The sequence below is a fragment of the Ascaphus truei genome, chromosome 18 (assembly GCF_040206685.1).
Source record: "Ascaphus truei isolate aAscTru1 chromosome 18, aAscTru1.hap1, whole genome shotgun sequence".
In the NCBI taxonomy this organism is placed as follows: domain Eukaryota; kingdom Metazoa; phylum Chordata; class Amphibia; order Anura; family Ascaphidae; genus Ascaphus; species Ascaphus truei.
The window spans coordinates 14,355,413-14,372,617 of NC_134500.1; the positions used below are offsets into that span (position 1 = coordinate 14,355,413).

General features: G+C 40.9%; 1 protein-coding gene across 1 annotated transcript in view; it reads left to right on the forward strand.

Annotated features, from left to right (window-relative positions):
- FBN1 (fibrillin 1) overlaps positions 1 to 17,205 on the forward strand; it is a 141,288-nt gene that overhangs the window by 102,199 nt on the left and 21,884 nt on the right. The window contains exons 33-45 of the mRNA XM_075575645.1: positions 8,210 to 8,332; positions 8,896 to 9,018; positions 10,220 to 10,345; positions 10,720 to 10,842; positions 11,545 to 11,667; positions 12,463 to 12,630; positions 13,055 to 13,123; positions 13,389 to 13,514; positions 13,770 to 13,892; positions 14,806 to 14,964; positions 15,512 to 15,583; positions 15,678 to 15,803; positions 16,738 to 16,860. Of these exons, the coding sequence (XP_075431760.1) occupies positions 8,210 to 8,332; positions 8,896 to 9,018; positions 10,220 to 10,345; positions 10,720 to 10,842; positions 11,545 to 11,667; positions 12,463 to 12,630; positions 13,055 to 13,123; positions 13,389 to 13,514; positions 13,770 to 13,892; positions 14,806 to 14,964; positions 15,512 to 15,583; positions 15,678 to 15,803; positions 16,738 to 16,860 (1,584 nt within the window). The remainder of the gene's footprint in view (positions 1 to 8,209; positions 8,333 to 8,895; positions 9,019 to 10,219; positions 10,346 to 10,719; positions 10,843 to 11,544; positions 11,668 to 12,462; positions 12,631 to 13,054; positions 13,124 to 13,388; positions 13,515 to 13,769; positions 13,893 to 14,805; positions 14,965 to 15,511; positions 15,584 to 15,677; positions 15,804 to 16,737; positions 16,861 to 17,205) is intronic.

The following is a 17,205-nucleotide window of genomic DNA, read 5'->3' on the forward strand; positions in this document are numbered from 1 at the left end:
CTACTTCGAGGTAGAGAACGACCTAGTATATCGGGTTGATAAAAGGAAATCAGTTACAACTAAACAATTGTTGGTACCACGGACATTCCGTAACGTAGTATTACACCTCGCACATAGTCATCCATTGGGGGGACACCTAGGGGTGGAAAAGACAAAAGAAAAGGTTCTCCGAAGCTTCTATTGGCCTGGGGTTCTGGCAGAAATTACGAATTATTGTTCCTCATGCCCAGAATGTCAGATCACCGCCCCGTTCAAGGCGTACCGCAGCCCATTGGTACCCCTTCCCATAATAGAGGTACCATTTGACCGGATTGCTATGGATCTAGTAGGACCCCTAATAAAGTCTGCTAGGGGACATCAGCATATATTGGTAATATTAGATTATGCCACCCGATATCCGGAGGCAGTTCCCCTACGTAGCACCTCAGCTAAAAACATAGCAAAAGAGTTAGTAGTTCTGTTTTCCCGGGTCGGGATTCCTAAAGAGATTCTATCTGACCAGGGAACACCATTTATGTCCCAAGTAACGAAAGAGCTATGTAAACTCCTAAAAATCAAGCATCTCAGAACCTCAGTCTATCATCCACAAACAGATGGTTTAGTGGAAAGGTTCAATAAAACCTTAAAGAGCATGTTACGGCGGGCGGTTGATAAAGATGGGAAAAACTGGGATTGTTTGTTACCGTACCTGTTATTTGCCATTAGGGAAGTTCCCCAATCATCCACTGGCTTCTCCCCGTTTGAACTATTGTATGGCCGACACCCAAGGGGCTTACTGGATATAGCCAAAGAGACTTGGGAACACGAGGTTACCCCTTACAGAAGTGTAATAGAGCATGTTGCCCAGATGCAGGACCGCATTGCTGCAGTCCTACCCATAGTGAGGGAACACATGGAGAAAGCTCAAGAAGCACAGAGGAATACATATAATAAGGGTGCTAGGGTCAGAATTTTTTCTCCAGGTGATAGGGTACTAGTTCTGGTTCCCACCGTGGAGAGTAAATTCCTTGCTAAATGGCATGGGCCATATGAGGTCTTGGAAAGAGTGGGAGAAGTAAATTATAAGGTAAGACAGCCAGGTAGGAGGAAACCTGAGCAAATTTACCATATAAACCTACTCAAGCCCTGGAAAGATAGAGAAGTCTTGTTAACCCTAGTACCCCCAGGTCCGTCAGAGAATCAAGAAACTGACCCAGAGGTTAGCATAGCTGAAACCCTGTCTGTTCATCAGAAACGAGAGGTTCAGAATTTAGTGAAAAGAAACAAAGAAATCTTCTCTATACGGCCAGGTAGAACTAGCGTAATTGAACATGACCTAGTCTCTGAACCGGGGGTCCGAGTTAACCTTAAACCGTACCGAATCCCAGAGGCCAAAAGAAAGGCTATAAGTTTAGAGGTTAAAAAAATGCTAAAACTAGGTGTAATTGAGGAATCCCAAAGTGGGTGGAACAGCCCTATAGTCTTAGTCCCAAAGCCAGATGGTACAACAAGGTTTTGTAATGACTACCGGAAACTAAACGCGGTGTCAAAATTTGATACTTATCCTATGCCCAGGGTAGATGAACTTGTAGAGAGACTGGGCAAAGCCCGATATCTCACAACCCTAGACCTAACAAAAGGGTACTGGCAGGTTCCCCTCACAGAAAGGGCAAAAGAAAAGACAGCCTTCTCAACCCCAGACGGCCTCTTTCAGTATAAGGTGTTGCCTTTTGGCTTACATGGAGCTCCCGCCACATTCCAAAGAATGATGGATAAAATTTTAAAACCACATGCTCGGTATGCTGCCGCCTACCTGGATGATGTGGTAATCCATAGTGAAGATTGGCAATCCCACCTTCCAAAGGTCCAAGCTGTGCTTGACGCAGTCCGGTCTGCTGGACTAACTGCTAACCCTGCTAAATGCACTATTGGTCTGGAGGAGGCCAAGTATCTGGGATATTCTATTGGCAGAGGTTTACTCAAACCCCAAACACTCAAAGTGGAGGCGATACAAAATTGGCCAAGGCCAGTTACAAAAAAACAAGTAAGGACCTTTTTGGGGTTAATTGGGTACTATAGAAGGTTTATTCCCAATTTTGCAACTAAGGCAACCCCACTAACTGACCTCACAAAAGCAAGAGGACCGCTAATGGTAAAGTGGTCCCCCGAAACCGAACAGGCCTTTAGAAGCCTGAAAGAAGCTCTCTGTGCCCAACCAGTGTTGGTCACACCTGACTTCTCCAAAGAGTTCGTAGTCCAAACCGACGCATCTGAGGTAGGGCTGGGGGCGGTACTCTCCCAGGAGTCTCAAGGTGAGGAGCACCCCATCCTTTATTTAAGTAGGAAACTAAATCCCCAGGAGAAAAATTACTCCATAGTAGAGAAAGAGTGTCTCGCAATAAAGTGGGCTGTAGAGACGCTCAAATACTACCTGTTGGGGAGAAAATTCCGGTTGGTCACAGATCATGCACCCCTTACCTGGATGTGTCAAAACAGGGAAAAGAATGCTAGAGTGACCAGGTGGTTCCTAAGCCTACAACCCTTTAAATTTTCTGTGGAACACAGGTCAGGGCACAAACATGGCAATGCTGACGGGTTGTCAAGGATGCACTCCCTAATATCCATGGTCGCTCATCCCTCGAGGTCTGAGCTGGGGGGGAGGATATGTGACAGAAACCAGGGGATGGTAATAAATTCCGTATATAGGGCTCCCAGGATACTAGACAGTTTCTATCCTGTTTGGCCTGGGAGTGCAGCCTTATAATACATACACTCCATCCCACAGTTTGGCAAGCGCTGGAACTGAGGGATGAGAGATCCAGAACAGAGTTTGTCTGCTGCCTGATTTCTGTCACCTGTCATGCTAATTAGGAATCAGGTATGAAAGACTGATTTCCTGTTTGCTCTGGTCTCCCCACAAGAGCCAGGAGGCTGGAAGGCTGCTGAACTACAGAGGGGAGAAGCCTCTTCCCCAAACAGGTTCAATCTTTCTGTTCATTTGTGTAAGACTGCAAAAGTACCGTGTTTTGATGTTGGAAGTGGAAAAGCCACTTCCAACCCTGAGTCAGGGATATCTAAGTTAAGTTATCGCTCAGGTGAGCAGCTTTTGTTTTGATCTGTTTTCTGTTGTATGCACTGTGGCAGTCTCAGTGCCTAGGACTGAATAAACCAGGCATAGCCTGTTTAAAGGAACAGTACGTGACGCCTCATCATTTAACCTACCCTAAAAGACCGTGTTCTAAACAGTCCCGGACAAACGACGGAGCCCCGGAGTAAGCCGTTTGTCACAATATATATATAATGTGTATATATATATGTGTATATGTATATGTGTGTATATATATATATATATATATATATAACACCAAACAAACTTTGTATCCATTTAATAGATGACAAAATTACAACTTGTGTTGCACGTAAATAAATCAAATTAAAAAAGTACCTCTTCTTTTTTTTTTTTTTTTTTTTTTTTTAGTTGCCATAAGCGCTTCTGGGTTTTTAAATCTGTTTACACCTTTTTTACCTTCTCGACACAATCACCAATGCAGGTCTGTGCAATTTGCTCTCTTGATTCTGATTTATCATTCAGCCCTTCCCACCTGCAGTGGACCGCAACGTAATGCAGTGCTGATGGATTTATGAAAAAACATTTCTATTACACCCCTCTCCAGTAGTTGGACTACAGCAGGGGTGTCCAGCTCCAGTCCTCAAGGGCCACCAACAGGTCAGGTTTTAAGGATATCCCTGCTTCAGCACAGGTGGCTCAATCAGTTGCTCAGTTGTTGACTGAGCTACTGATTGAGCCACCTGTGCTGAAGCAGGGATATCCTTAAAACCTGACCTGTTGGTGGCCCTTGAGGACCGGAGCTGGCCACTTCTGGACTACAGTATAATTTTGTCAGGCTTTTGACCAATTCCCCCCCCCCCCAACACTTGGGAATAGTTCGTCTTTTTAAAGGTGCACATTGATTGGTTAAAAACCTGTTTGTGTTTTGAAAAAAATAAATTCTCTTGTTGAGCATCAAACTTTACGCACAGTTGCATTTCCTAAGCCAAATTGTTCTCAGGGAGTTTTTACTTGGGTGACTGACAGTTAGGCAGCAGATCAATCTGAACCTTGCACATCATGCCAGGATTTGCATGAATACAATTTTCCCTGGGAAGAATGACTTTGGAGCACTTCTGATAAACATCCTATTAATTTTTGGACAAAAGCACAGAGCAAACTCACTGAGATCTTCAATATACATTTGCCCATTCAGAATCGCTCAGGCTAGTTCTGAACTTTCTTTACTGTACTGGTAATGGATCATAGAGAGTCATTTCTTTATGCTGGTACTCCATGATACATTATGCAAAGTGAAACATTTATAATCTATTACCATATAGCACCCTTTGTGAAGTATGCTGCTGGTAATGGATCGGCCTTACATTTATGGAAAACAAAGAACAATTCCTGCGCTCCTAACAAATTGGGCTAAACTATACTAGTGACTTTTTTACTTCTTGAGAAAGAGCAGTTTTGCTCAAAACGCGCGGGAGGAGGATTCCCATTTTTGGTTCGTGTCTACTATCCCTTTTTTTATGTAGTTTAAATGAAAGGTTTTTATTTTATTCTTGCTGGTGAGTCTCAGTATATATCAGCAGTGGCTGCTGCATCGATCTTTTTTTCTTCACTATGTAACAAAGGAGATGAGAAATAAACACAGAAGCGCACCAAGGGTCAAGAATATGTAATGAACAAGTAAAATAGTAACAAGTAAAAACTTACATATAAAATAATATAGTGCACAGGTAACCAGTTCAAACGGATGGTAGGCGCAGGAGGTATATGCTGAGGCTCACAGATCAGTCCCGCGCGCTTGGGCTGGCTTGCTCGGCAAAACTCAGATGTTACTTCCGGGTTGCGACTTCTCTAGTACACATATACTGTATATGTAAAAAATGTGGATGCGCAACGATATCAAAATAAGTAATTAAATACAGATAATACAATGCTGCCTCAGAATTCCTAACCTCCCTCTCAGGTTAACATATATAAAACAGACCGAATGAATAACAGGCGCAGATAAAAATATCAGTAAATAATACACAATGTGTCACGGAAGGTGTTCGGGGTAGTAACCAAGTCCCAATTTTCTTGGTCCTAAAGAGAATGAAAAAAGGGCCACAATAGTGAAGTATGAAACGGCAACTTTCTATAGAAATAGCAAATTGGCTACTTACAACACAGCTGATAAAATCAGGCAGTGTGGGTGTGTGTCACCTCACAGGCAGTGTGGGTGGGTGTCACCTCACAGGCAGTGTGGGTGTGTGTCACCTCACAGGCAGTGTGGGTGGGTGTCACCTCACAGGCAGTGTGGGTGGGTGTCACCCCACAGACAGTGTGGGTGTGTGTCACCTCACAGGCAGTGTGGGTGTGTGTCACCTCACAGGCAGTGTGGGTGGGTGTCACCTCACAGGCAGTGTGGGTGGGTGTCACCCCACAGGCAGTGTGGGTGGGTGTCACCTCACAGGCAGTGTGGGTGGGTGTCACCTCACAGGCAGTGTGGGTGGGTGTCACCCCACAGACAGTCAGTGTACAGATCAGCTGGCTCCCTCTCTGCTTGGAATCCTCAGTGCCTGGAGTTTTTAACTCCTGCAGTGTTGTTTTGCTCTGCTTGGTCGGGTGCTGCTCCTGCAGTGTTGTTTTGCTCTGCTTGGTCGGGTGCTGCTATTGCAGTGTTGTTTTGCTCTGCTTGGTCGGGTGCTGCTCCGGCAGTGTTGTTTTGCTCTGCTTGGTCGGGTGCTGCTCCGGCAGTGTTGTTTTGCTCTGCTTGGTCGGGTGCTGCTCCTGCAGTGTTGTTTTGCTCTGCTTGGTCGGGTGCTGCTCCTGCAGTGTTGTTTTGCTCTGCTTGGTCGGGTGCTGCTCCTGCAGTGTTGTTTTGCTCTGCTTGGTCGGGTGCTGCTCCTGCAGTGTTGTTTTGCTCTGCTTGGTCGGGTGGTGCTCCGGCAGTGTGGTTACCTCTCCGGTGTTGGAATTCCCTGTCTGACTACCACAATCACTTGGCTTTGAAGTCAGACGCCAATGTCCACAGCAGTAACTGCGCGTTCGTAACACACGGACTATTGAACTATATAATGTTCTCTGGAGCCAAACATTTGATCCGTAAATAGATGTTGCCTATAAAAGCATGAAGATAAATGCACAGTAAAAGATGTATAGCTTTTTGAAGCAAAAAGTGAGGCACTGTGAGTGCTTATTTGCATGTCATTTCCCAGAGTCCCTGGCTGCAGTGGAAGCATTGCAAGCAAGAGATAATGGGAAAGGCATGGCTGCAGGCCTATCTGAGACATGCCAGTGTGCTCATCCGTGGCATTTTTATTTGCTGTACATAGTAAATATAGGAATTCCCATTAATAACATCCTAATATGTATTCCCCCGATTCCTTCTTCATGTTCTCACACAACAGCCACATTTTTCACATTCCAAAAGCAGGATAATGTGCAGAATATCTCTCTCTCAAGCTGTGCTAAAGCTGTGTGGGAAAAGCAGGGCGCACATGCGAGTACAAAAGATCAGAATGGGGCAATTTCTATTAACTGCGATTGGAATTCATTGTATTTAACCCATCTGCTTTCCGTGGATCCGGCAACACTTTGCGGAGCCCATAACCAAATAGGTTTAATGTTACAAAGACATGTTAATGTTATAACCAAGGTCAATAACATGTTGTATAATCAACATCATCTGTAATGGAAATAACAACTATGCGGGATGCAAGGACATTAAGTACTGATTGTTCCTACATTTCTGGTGTGGGTGGGTTACTCAATACTTATTCAACTATTTAGGAACCGTGTTGACTCAGAAATAAATTGAAGAAGCACTAAAAAAGTTGAAGCCCAAGCCCATTTCAAACACCGAATAACGACAAATAAACCATGCCCTACTTTGTAACATGACTGTTTTAAGATTCCATTTGGTGTTTACTGTGGTTTCCAAAATGTTGGCACAAATGTATTGTTTTTTTTCATGTTGTTTTGTTGTTCTCAAAGGTCATAAGAAAGCATGTGACCACAAAGTAGCAATTAATCAAACACAGAGCACCCTACAAGTTCCTCACAGGGTAACACTGTGTTATCATGCAGAATTCGCACTGTACACTGGTTGCATGGATCACTTGATATGTCATTATACAAATGACCTCTTGAAGCTCATTCCCTTCACTCGATGCCAAAATGAGCTATTTTGACTTTCTCTAAATACTGGTTTCCTGCTCTGGGTGATTTTTATCATCCTGGCTAGGAATGAATGTTGAGAACAATTTATTCATAACGGTGAACTTTGCAATGTTTCAAATGTGCTTTCTATTAAAGATATATGGAAAAACTGAACTCTGCGTCATGATGAAGCTAATACTGTATTTAGCTATAGGGAATTTCCTGCTGAAAATCGCTAATAACTTAAGGTGTGTTCTTTTTCCTCGGCCTGATTACCCCCTCCCATTTCATATGAGTCGACAAGGGCTGGGCACTTTCTACGTATTCCAAATTTCTTCAAACTACCCCGTGCAGGGGTCAACATGGCTTGAAAAAGTGTTGGTACTGTGTAGAAGTGGAAACAATTCCAAATTAAGTTTCATTGCCTTCATCGTGATTGCTTGCAGATCACACTTAGGGTTATTTATTAGAGTAATAACAATCACCTTTGCTTTTTATCTACTGTACATTTCCAATGTCCTTCCTCATATATTTCGTAAAGAACAATGAGATGTATTGCTGGGGCATTTTTAGATTCGATTTGCAGATGTTTCCTGGACCCTGTTTTAATGAATCCTTAGCCCACTTCTTATCTTGCATTATTCTGTTTGTATTGTAGAAATCTGAAAGCGGTAGCTGTTAGACCAGGGGGGCTCAACTCCAGTCCTCAAGACCCCCCAACAGGTCAGACTGTAAGGATATCCCCGCTTCAGCACAGGTGGCTCAATCTGTGGCGCTCACTGATTGAGCCACCTGTGCTGAAGCTGGGATATCCTTAAAACCTGACCTGTTGGGGGTTCTTGGACTGGAGTTGAGCCCCCCTGTGTTGGACAACTCCTTATGATACCTGTCATGACCTGCCCTACCCGATATTTCAGTCTGAGCGGATTTAAAGAAACCGTAGCAAACTGAAAAGAAAAATACGTTGTTGTTTTTTTACTGCTTGTTAAGATCTTAACCTTCATCACCTGTGTGTTTTCATAGATATTAATGAATGTGAGATCGGAGCACATAACTGCGATAGACATGCCATGTGCACCAACACTCCGGGGAGCTTTAAATGCAGCTGTGGTACAGGCTGGGTTGGCGATGGTGTCAAGTGCACAGGTGAGTTTGTTTGAAGCCATTGACATTCCAGACTTGTTCTCTATAGTATGTTGACCTATTCTGTACCCTGGGCCAGCAGTAGAACTGGTGTTGATGTCCAATCAAGATTTAGGACGAAAAACTATGATTCGGCATCTGTTAGTGATATTTGTCCTGCACCAGTAGGATTTAGATAAATATTTGAAAGAGAATACATATTTTTTCCATATAAAGCCAGAGAAAAGGAAACGTTTTAACTGTGAAATCCATAGAACATCTGGTAACACTAAAGTTAAGAATCGATACTGCCTCACAGAATACATATTTGAACATAACATTTATGTTTGGTATTTTTTTTTAACTATCGTAAAAATCCCTTTAAACTGGCTTCCTTTAGTTGCTTTGAATAATCCCTCCACCTTTATATGATACTGTATGTGCTAATTCGTGTTTAGGATGTTGCCAAGAGTTTAGCAACAAATTTGTTGTATAAAGTTTAGCCATGTGTTTTGTTTGTAAACTAGGAACAGAATTTTGATAATGTTACATTGTTTCATATCTAATGTCATTTATGCTGTGTGCAGATCTCGATGAATGTTCGAATGGAACGCATATGTGCAGTACCCATGCAGACTGCAAGAATACTATGGGATCGTACCGATGTCTGTGCAAGGAAGGGTATACTGGGGATGGATTAATTTGCACAGGTGAGTCTATGTTAAAAATTGTATCCAATACAGACAGTCCTCGGTTATCCGACACAATGTGTTACTCAAAATGGCGTTGGATAGCGAAATGTTGTAAAGCGAAACACATTTTCCCATAGGAACACTGTTTAAATGAAAGGTTCCGTTCCTGAAGGCATTTTTAACACTAAAATACACCAAATATTTTATGCAGGCAATAAGATATGCAGCACACACATAAATTATATAGTGTATATACTCTATTTTATATATATATATATATATATATATATATATATATATATATATATATATATATATGTATATGTATATGTATATATGTATATGTATATATATATATATGTATATATATATAAAATAGCATACTATATAATATTATATTATACTATATAATATATTATTTATTATAATATTATTGATATATATATATATATATATATATATATATATATATATATATACGCTCTTACGACGCTTTGCAATGTTGTTTATGTGTATGTGAGTATATATGTAAACACACATACACAACGTTGCAAAGCGTCGTAAGAGTGTTGAATAAGCCGTTTTGGCGTTGTAAAAATGAACATAGGTATGCATTGCATAGTGTTGGATAAGCCATTCATTGTAAAGCGAAGCGTTGTAAAACGAGGACTGCCTTTATACAGAAGCATCCACACTAAATATTGCTATTTATTTTATGCATGTCCAATACACAGTAGAAAGCTCTGCTGTTAAGCACAACATGTGTTTGTTTTTAGAAAACTTTGGTAATTAATACATTGATTTGACCCTGTGTTGAAAAGTTTATCCTTAACCCATTCATTGCCGGCGCTGCGTTGAAATAATGTGTTCCGCAGTGAAGCAGTTAACGTTTAATGCAGAAAGCGTAGTTTAATCTCAGCTTCATGGTGGTTTATACTTTGTGCTGAGGTCACAGAGATAGATTAGTAGAGGTATTAAAGACTTAGGATTGCTAGAGTTTTGCGGAGCTTTGTTGCCAAGAAGTAACTCATCCTCATTAGAATGTGACCTTCATCCTTAATTACAGCGATATCAGCTTCCATGAAACGCTCTGAGCTATGATTCGTGCCGAAATATTTACGATATTAATCATGTGTGTGGTTTTCAGCAACAAAGCAAAATAAAGTAGTGTAATAAATCTGTTTTTTGTTGTTGTTTTTTTTTTTTTTTTTTTTTACAGATGTTGATGAGTGTTCAGAGAACCCGAACTTGTGCGGAAATGGACAGTGTCTTAACATCCCGGGAGGATACCGCTGCGAGTGTGATATGGGCTTTTTACCGAGCGTTGATGGGAAAACATGTGAAGGTGATCCATTCTAAAAACCACATGCAATGTACACATCATAGTGCGAAATGCATCAGCTGCCTAAAACCGCCCTGATGCATTTCAAAGCAGTGTATTGTAGGCTCCACTAGTTAAAACCGTGACAATCCTTCTCCTTATCACTGCCTATATGTGCAGTACTATATAGCTGTAATTTTCTGCTAGCTTTCATTTACTTTTCCCAACACAGAATGGAATAATAGACACAATTTTGTTTACATTTAACTCCATTAAATACACGAGTATCCATATTTTTTATCTGTTTAAACAATGACATAAAACATATATTTTTTTTTATTCCATTGCATTTGCTGTAAATCTATTTCTATGTTAAATTATAAAATGTTTATATGCAGATATTGATGAGTGCACTCTCCCCAACATCTGTGTTTATGGAACTTGCAAAAACCTTCCGGGTCTGTTCAGATGCGACTGCGACACAGGTTATGAGTTGGACAGAAGTGGTGGTAACTGCACAGGTAAGAGCAGGCTCACCTTTCCATCTGCACGAGCCTTGGCTGTCCCACCTCCAAGGAGTGGGCACTTAAACGGTCTTCCAGAAGTGTCACAACAACACATATCCAATCAAGTGTGAACACTGCAGGCACTGCTAAAGCAATCTCCTCTCCCACCTTTTTTGTAACTTCTCTCACTTGGTTTTGAACCCACATTTGCCCTTTATCACTTTATTGCCCATTGTTCCCAGAGATTCCTTTGCACGTTATGTGCTCCTATATGGCCCCATTTGCATTAGCTTGGGATTCTGGGACGTGAGTAGGATGAGTTAGGAAAGAGGCACTTGATGCACAGCCTACAATTAGATGATATTATGCCTCATTCATCATTTTGCTCCCTTCAATCTGCATGAAAAACTCAGGTTTCAGGGGAAATACATGTAAAATGTGGCTTTAAAATCTGCATCAAATGTATTAGTATGTTTGTTACTTTTTTGACGCAATCACAAGAGGATAAATAGTGAAGATTGTCAAAGCGAATTTTCTTGCATTGATACCAGACCTACCCCACTGCTATAATCTTTGACCTGAAATATCTGCATATTTAGATCAGCTGAGCTACAGATATTTGCCGGCAGTAACGTTGATATTGAATTCAGTGTAATAAATGCAATTTGCTCCCTAAACGCATACGATTGCTTTATTTGTTGTTTTTCCATTTTTCAGATGTTGATGAGTGTACTGACCCAACAACATGTATCAGCGGGGCATGTTTAAACACCGCGGGCAGCTACAACTGTGATTGCCCACCGGATTTCGAGCTAAACCCAACTGGTGTTGGGTGTGTCGGTATAGATGCCTTTTTATGGTTACCGTTAACTGAAAAATATTTCTTAGATTGGCAATGCTCTTTTAAATAGTTTAAGATTAAATATAGTGCCATAACATGAAATACCATCATAAGAAATGGATGTGGGTATGTTTTAAATAGTGCATACACACGGGTTAGGCAATAGTTAGTTTTTCCCCCTCTGGCATATATTTTGTAACTAAAACCATGATGTTATATGAGCCTTTCAGGTATCCATTGGGAATGAGAAACACCATCTACAGTATATTGTTAATCCCAATTCTACAGCACATTGTATATACCGGTGTTTTACAACAGGGGTTCCTAGGAATCAATAAAGGGTTCCCTGCCATTTTTATGTTATTTGAAAATGTAACCATATACAGAAGAATTTATAATGCATTTTATTTCAAACACCCTATTAGAGAGGGTTGGGGTTCCTTATATTGCATCTGATCTCAGACGCGCTATTAGAGAGGGTTGGGGTTCCTTATATTGCATCTGATCTCAGACGTGCTATTAGAGAGGGTTGGGGTTCTACAGAATTTGCAATATAATAATATGGTTCCTTAACCAAAGAAAAAGTTTTAAAAAAAACTCTTGTTTAGTATCTGCATTGCCTCTTAAATTTTTAATTGCTAATATATATATTCACCTGGAAATAAGTTGTCATGTTATAAAATGTAGTGTACCTTTTTCTATGTTGTTGTAAACCACTTAAACATAGGCAAATTCAATCTGTGAATTTGTGGAGCCCAATGACTGAAAGCCACATAATGTTCTTTTTTCTTTAGATACCAGATCTGGCAATTGTTACTTGGATGTGAAAGCTCGGGGAGATAATGGGGCGGGTGTGTCCTGCAGCAATGAAATTGGTGTTAGTGTTGCAAAGGCTTCTTGCTGCTGCTCTCTTGGCAAAGCATGGGGGACTCCTTGTGAATTATGCCCTGCAGTAAACTCAAGTAAGTAAAATGTGTCAATTGTGAGTCTCATAATGTTAAGCTCTATTTGCAGGCAATTTCCCGGGTGAATATAATGCTGCCTAAAATACTGTTTTAAAAGCTTGTTGTGTAGCAAGACTTTGTCTTGTAGCTTCATTACATCAGTGAATACAGTGATATTGTACATCAGTTTTAACATAAGATACGTAGATGACGACCTCTAGAAAATATTCTGAAAATTATGTGCTATTTATTGGCATTGATTCAATGTTCCTAGTATATATCTTTATTGAATATACACTTAGCAAGTTGCTTTTAAAAAGATTACCTTAACTTAAATTAGGAAATTCAATGACGTCTGTAAAAATGTATCAGCAAGAAAAATATTCAAACAATCAATAATTCCCTAGCTTAATAAGTATTATAATAATATTTTGTTTTGCAGGTGATTACAAAGTCTTGTGTCCTGGAGGGGAGGGCTTCAGACCAAATCCTATTACCGTTATTTTGGAAGGTAATTTAATATTTTGTACCCATTGGTGTGCTGAGTTCTAAATGGGCATACATAAGTTAGCTCAAGGATTTTAGGCAACATACTAAGCAATTACATCACTGTAACAGGTCACATACATATACCTTAATAAAGATATCCATATACACCACTGTAATCCTTCTATACAGTACATATCTAGGCAAGTTCCTCTCTCACATACAGTATACCTACATGTGTGTTTTTATTGTAAAGCTTACATATGCTGTATTGTGTTGTTTTTTTTTAGACATCGATGAATGTCTGGAGTTGCCAGGTCTTTGCCAGGGTGGAAAGTGTATCAATACCTTTGGTAGCTTCCAATGTCGTTGTCCACCCGGCTACTACCTTAATGAAGACACCCGTGTTTGTGATGGTAGGTATATCTCAGTTGACGTATTTCAGCCCCTCTCCCTGGATTTGCATCATACTCCAGGGAGCTCCACCATTTCAATGGAGAATGCTACTCAGACAGATTTTGGGGGAAATTGTTTTGACTACTAGAACATTCAGCTTTTTATGATTTCTATTCATCCTCCGCACTTCGGAAATTCCAGTGAGATGCTTAAAGACAGAAACAGTTCTGCAACTTCACCAAGATAATAAATTGTTATTTGTTTATTAATTTAAGACGTCAACGAATGCGACCAGCCCGGTATTTGTGGACCTGGAACATGTTACAACACTGTTGGAAACTATACATGCATCTGTCCACCAGATTACATGCAAGTAAACGGAGGAAATAACTGTATGGGTAAGTGGTGTTAAACCTTCGTATTACTCTTGGATGGAGTTCTCATTCAGGGCAAAAGCTGTAACAATCATTATGTTTACCAAGAACAACACCACCTTCATAAAGTTGACATAATAATGCTTAGTATTACAGTTGCACTATAAAATACTGCAGATGTGCTACCCAGTTTAAAGATATTGAATGGTCCACCAAAAGGGACTGATATTCCATATACAGATGCTCAATGAACGATGTCACACTCTGGAAAACAGAATTACAATCTATAGACCATTTATTTTTCCATTGCAGTATAACCAGATTTTTATTTTTCCCACGGGCTTTTTGACCTTCATATTAAGTAACAGATGACATACTTTACATTAGAGTTAAAATACCAGATTACAGTTTATCAGATCTGTAAACAGTGATGAAAGCATGTCTAGCAAATATGTCAAACTATAAATACAGCTGTTCTGCGCAAGAATTTGCTTGCTTGAAAGTGGATGTTATACACACCTCTATGGCATAAAAATCAATGCAAATAAGTGGAAGTTAAAATGATGCACCCCAAATGAAAACTATTTCTCTCTGGTATAACATGATATTCTATATGTCTAATCTTTAAAGATGCAAAGCAGTCAGGCCTTGTATGTCCCCCCAAAAAATGTAATTGAAAAAAATATATATGTAGCTAATGTTATTGCACTCATTAACATGTTAGCGTTGTTAAGAAAACACGGTGTGTCACCATTTTAATGGCGCCACGTCAAATCTTGCGTTTAAAAAGACGCCACACCTTCGATGCAGAGCGTTGTGTTAAAACCCCATTACATTGCACAAAATTATTGAAAAACAGAGTTATAAATAAATGGGGTTGGAGGTACCCAATGAGTTGTTTTATAGAAGTACAAGTATGTTCGTTTTTTTGATGCAGATATGAGAAGGAGTTTATGCTTCAGAAATTATTTTTCCGACAATCAAACCTGTGACGGGGAACTGCTTTATAATATGACAAAGAAAATGTGTTGCTGTTCGTACAATATCGGACGTGCTTGGAACAGACCTTGTGAAGAGTGCCCTTTGCCGAGTACTGGTAAGTGTGTCTTACTGTTTCACTGGTCTTGTAAGTTTCATAGCCACAGACGAGAAGTGAAACGCCTATGCACTTCCTCACTAGTAATCCTTAAGTGAATATATAAATGTTTGTGGTGAAGGGACGCCGCGGACTTCACCAGCGCGACGTCGTACGGCGTCGCGTTGCCATGGTAACGCCACGTCATTTGACGCTGCGGCATGCCATGGGAACGAGATGCCGTGTGACATCACGTGGGCGACGCCTGCGGTGTCAGTTGACGCTGCGATTTAGAAGGAGACGGAGGGCGGCAGGTAAGGAGGCGGCCGCAACAGCAAAGTGACTTCCCACTTGTCCCGATAAACCCGAGAGCGCAGAAAAAGTGTTTGGGGGCGGAGATTTTTGCCACCCCCAAATTTTGCTGCCCTAGGCCCCGGGCCAAGGAGAAATCCGCCGCTGCATATACAGTATACAGCTATAAAATAAAAATGGCCAAATATGAATCCGCAAACAACAAACATGAAATAGCTCCGTTAATAAAATACGCTGATTTTTTAATCTCCTGCAGATCAATTTGCAAGTCTCTGTGGGAGTGCAAGACCTGGTTTTGTGATCGATATTTACACTGGGCTGCCAGTTGGTAAGTAAGTTTAACATGAAATAAATGAGATGGCATGAAATAAATTGCCGTGGGACACCGGGCACGTTATTAAATGTGATACCATTCTTTTCAGATATTGATGAGTGCAGAGAAATTCCCGGGGTTTGTGAGAACGGGGTTTGTATAAATATGGTAGGCAGCTTCAGATGCGAATGTCCGATGGGATACTTCTACAACGACAAGCTGCTGATCTGTGAAGGTAAGAAACTTGGGAAAACACTTCCCCAACAGCACAGGAAGAGGATAGCGTTGCTCAAAATTAGGGACAATGAAATAGGGTGGAATCCAGCCGGGATTCACCAAAGTGTGTTAGTGTCACTCGCACACCAACGCATGGAAACTCCCACTGACTTGAACAGGAGTTTCTGTACTAGTACCTGATTGGCACTACTGCATTTTAGGGATTTAATTGTATGGGAATCACTGCCTCTATACTGTTGAAGTTTTAAGACACACATCTAAATAACGCTGTAGTAATTCTCCTTTCTCTTCTGTTTTTTGAGAAATTGTACAGCAAACGCAATTAAACTAGATGGCATGTCTGAAGTGTGCAACGTTGTAAAGCTCTTAGAAAACACACTGTATTATTCTATCATCTATTCTGGGTGTGATGGATCCCCACATACGTCATTCACAATGCACTTACATATATGCCTATTTCAGACCACTCTCAAAATGTTGCTGCAGCTTACAGATTGGTTAGACGCTAGGACTGGGTGAAAGAAAGCACAGTGTTGCAGACCAAAGACTCAGTATCCCGGCTATCTACAACAGATCAACAGCTGAATGGCTGTGCAAAAGGGAACTTTTAAACTCTAAAGCTTATGTTGTAAATAAGCTGGTAGTATATTTGCCAAGCTGTAAACACAGTGCTGACTTACAGGGGGTAAAAGTGCCATTCATGAAGTTTCTCTACAGACAGAGGAGCAGTCAGGGTAATAAGGGGAAAAAAATGTGCGAACTATGAGGGCAAACATGACTCCAAAGGAGGATAAACAGGATACTTATCCGATTGCTGCAGGCCGGACTCGCAATGCAGTGCAGTACTCAGCAGGCTTTTCCTGCAGCAAAGCGGTAAAGGGTTCATGAGATTTGAAAGGATTTGTCTGTGACCGAAACATTTTTATTGACAGATATCGATGAATGTCAAAATGGGCCAGTATGTCAAAGAAATGCAGACTGTGTGAACACAGCAGGCAGCTATCGCTGTGATTGCAAACCTGGCTACAGGTTCACATCCACCGGACAGTGCATCGGTAAGACGTGCTATTGGGTTGTGTTGAAATAAACCAGCTCTGAAATCACTGCTGCAAATCCTTTTGTAATGTCAGTCAACAGATCTATGGCTATTAAAGCAAATGTTATCCCATGAGCTGGACTCATGTAGTGTATTGATGATAAAGCAGATCGTTCTCATGTGATAAGCCTAATTCCCTTTTATGTTTTTGAGCTCATTATTATGGCTTGGTTTTTAACCCTATCAAATTATATAATTGCCCTTGAAACAATATAGTGTAAAGCAGGGGTGCTTAACTCCAGTTCTCAAGCCCCCTCCCCCACCCCAACAGGTAAGGTTTTCAGGATATCCCGGCTTCAGCACA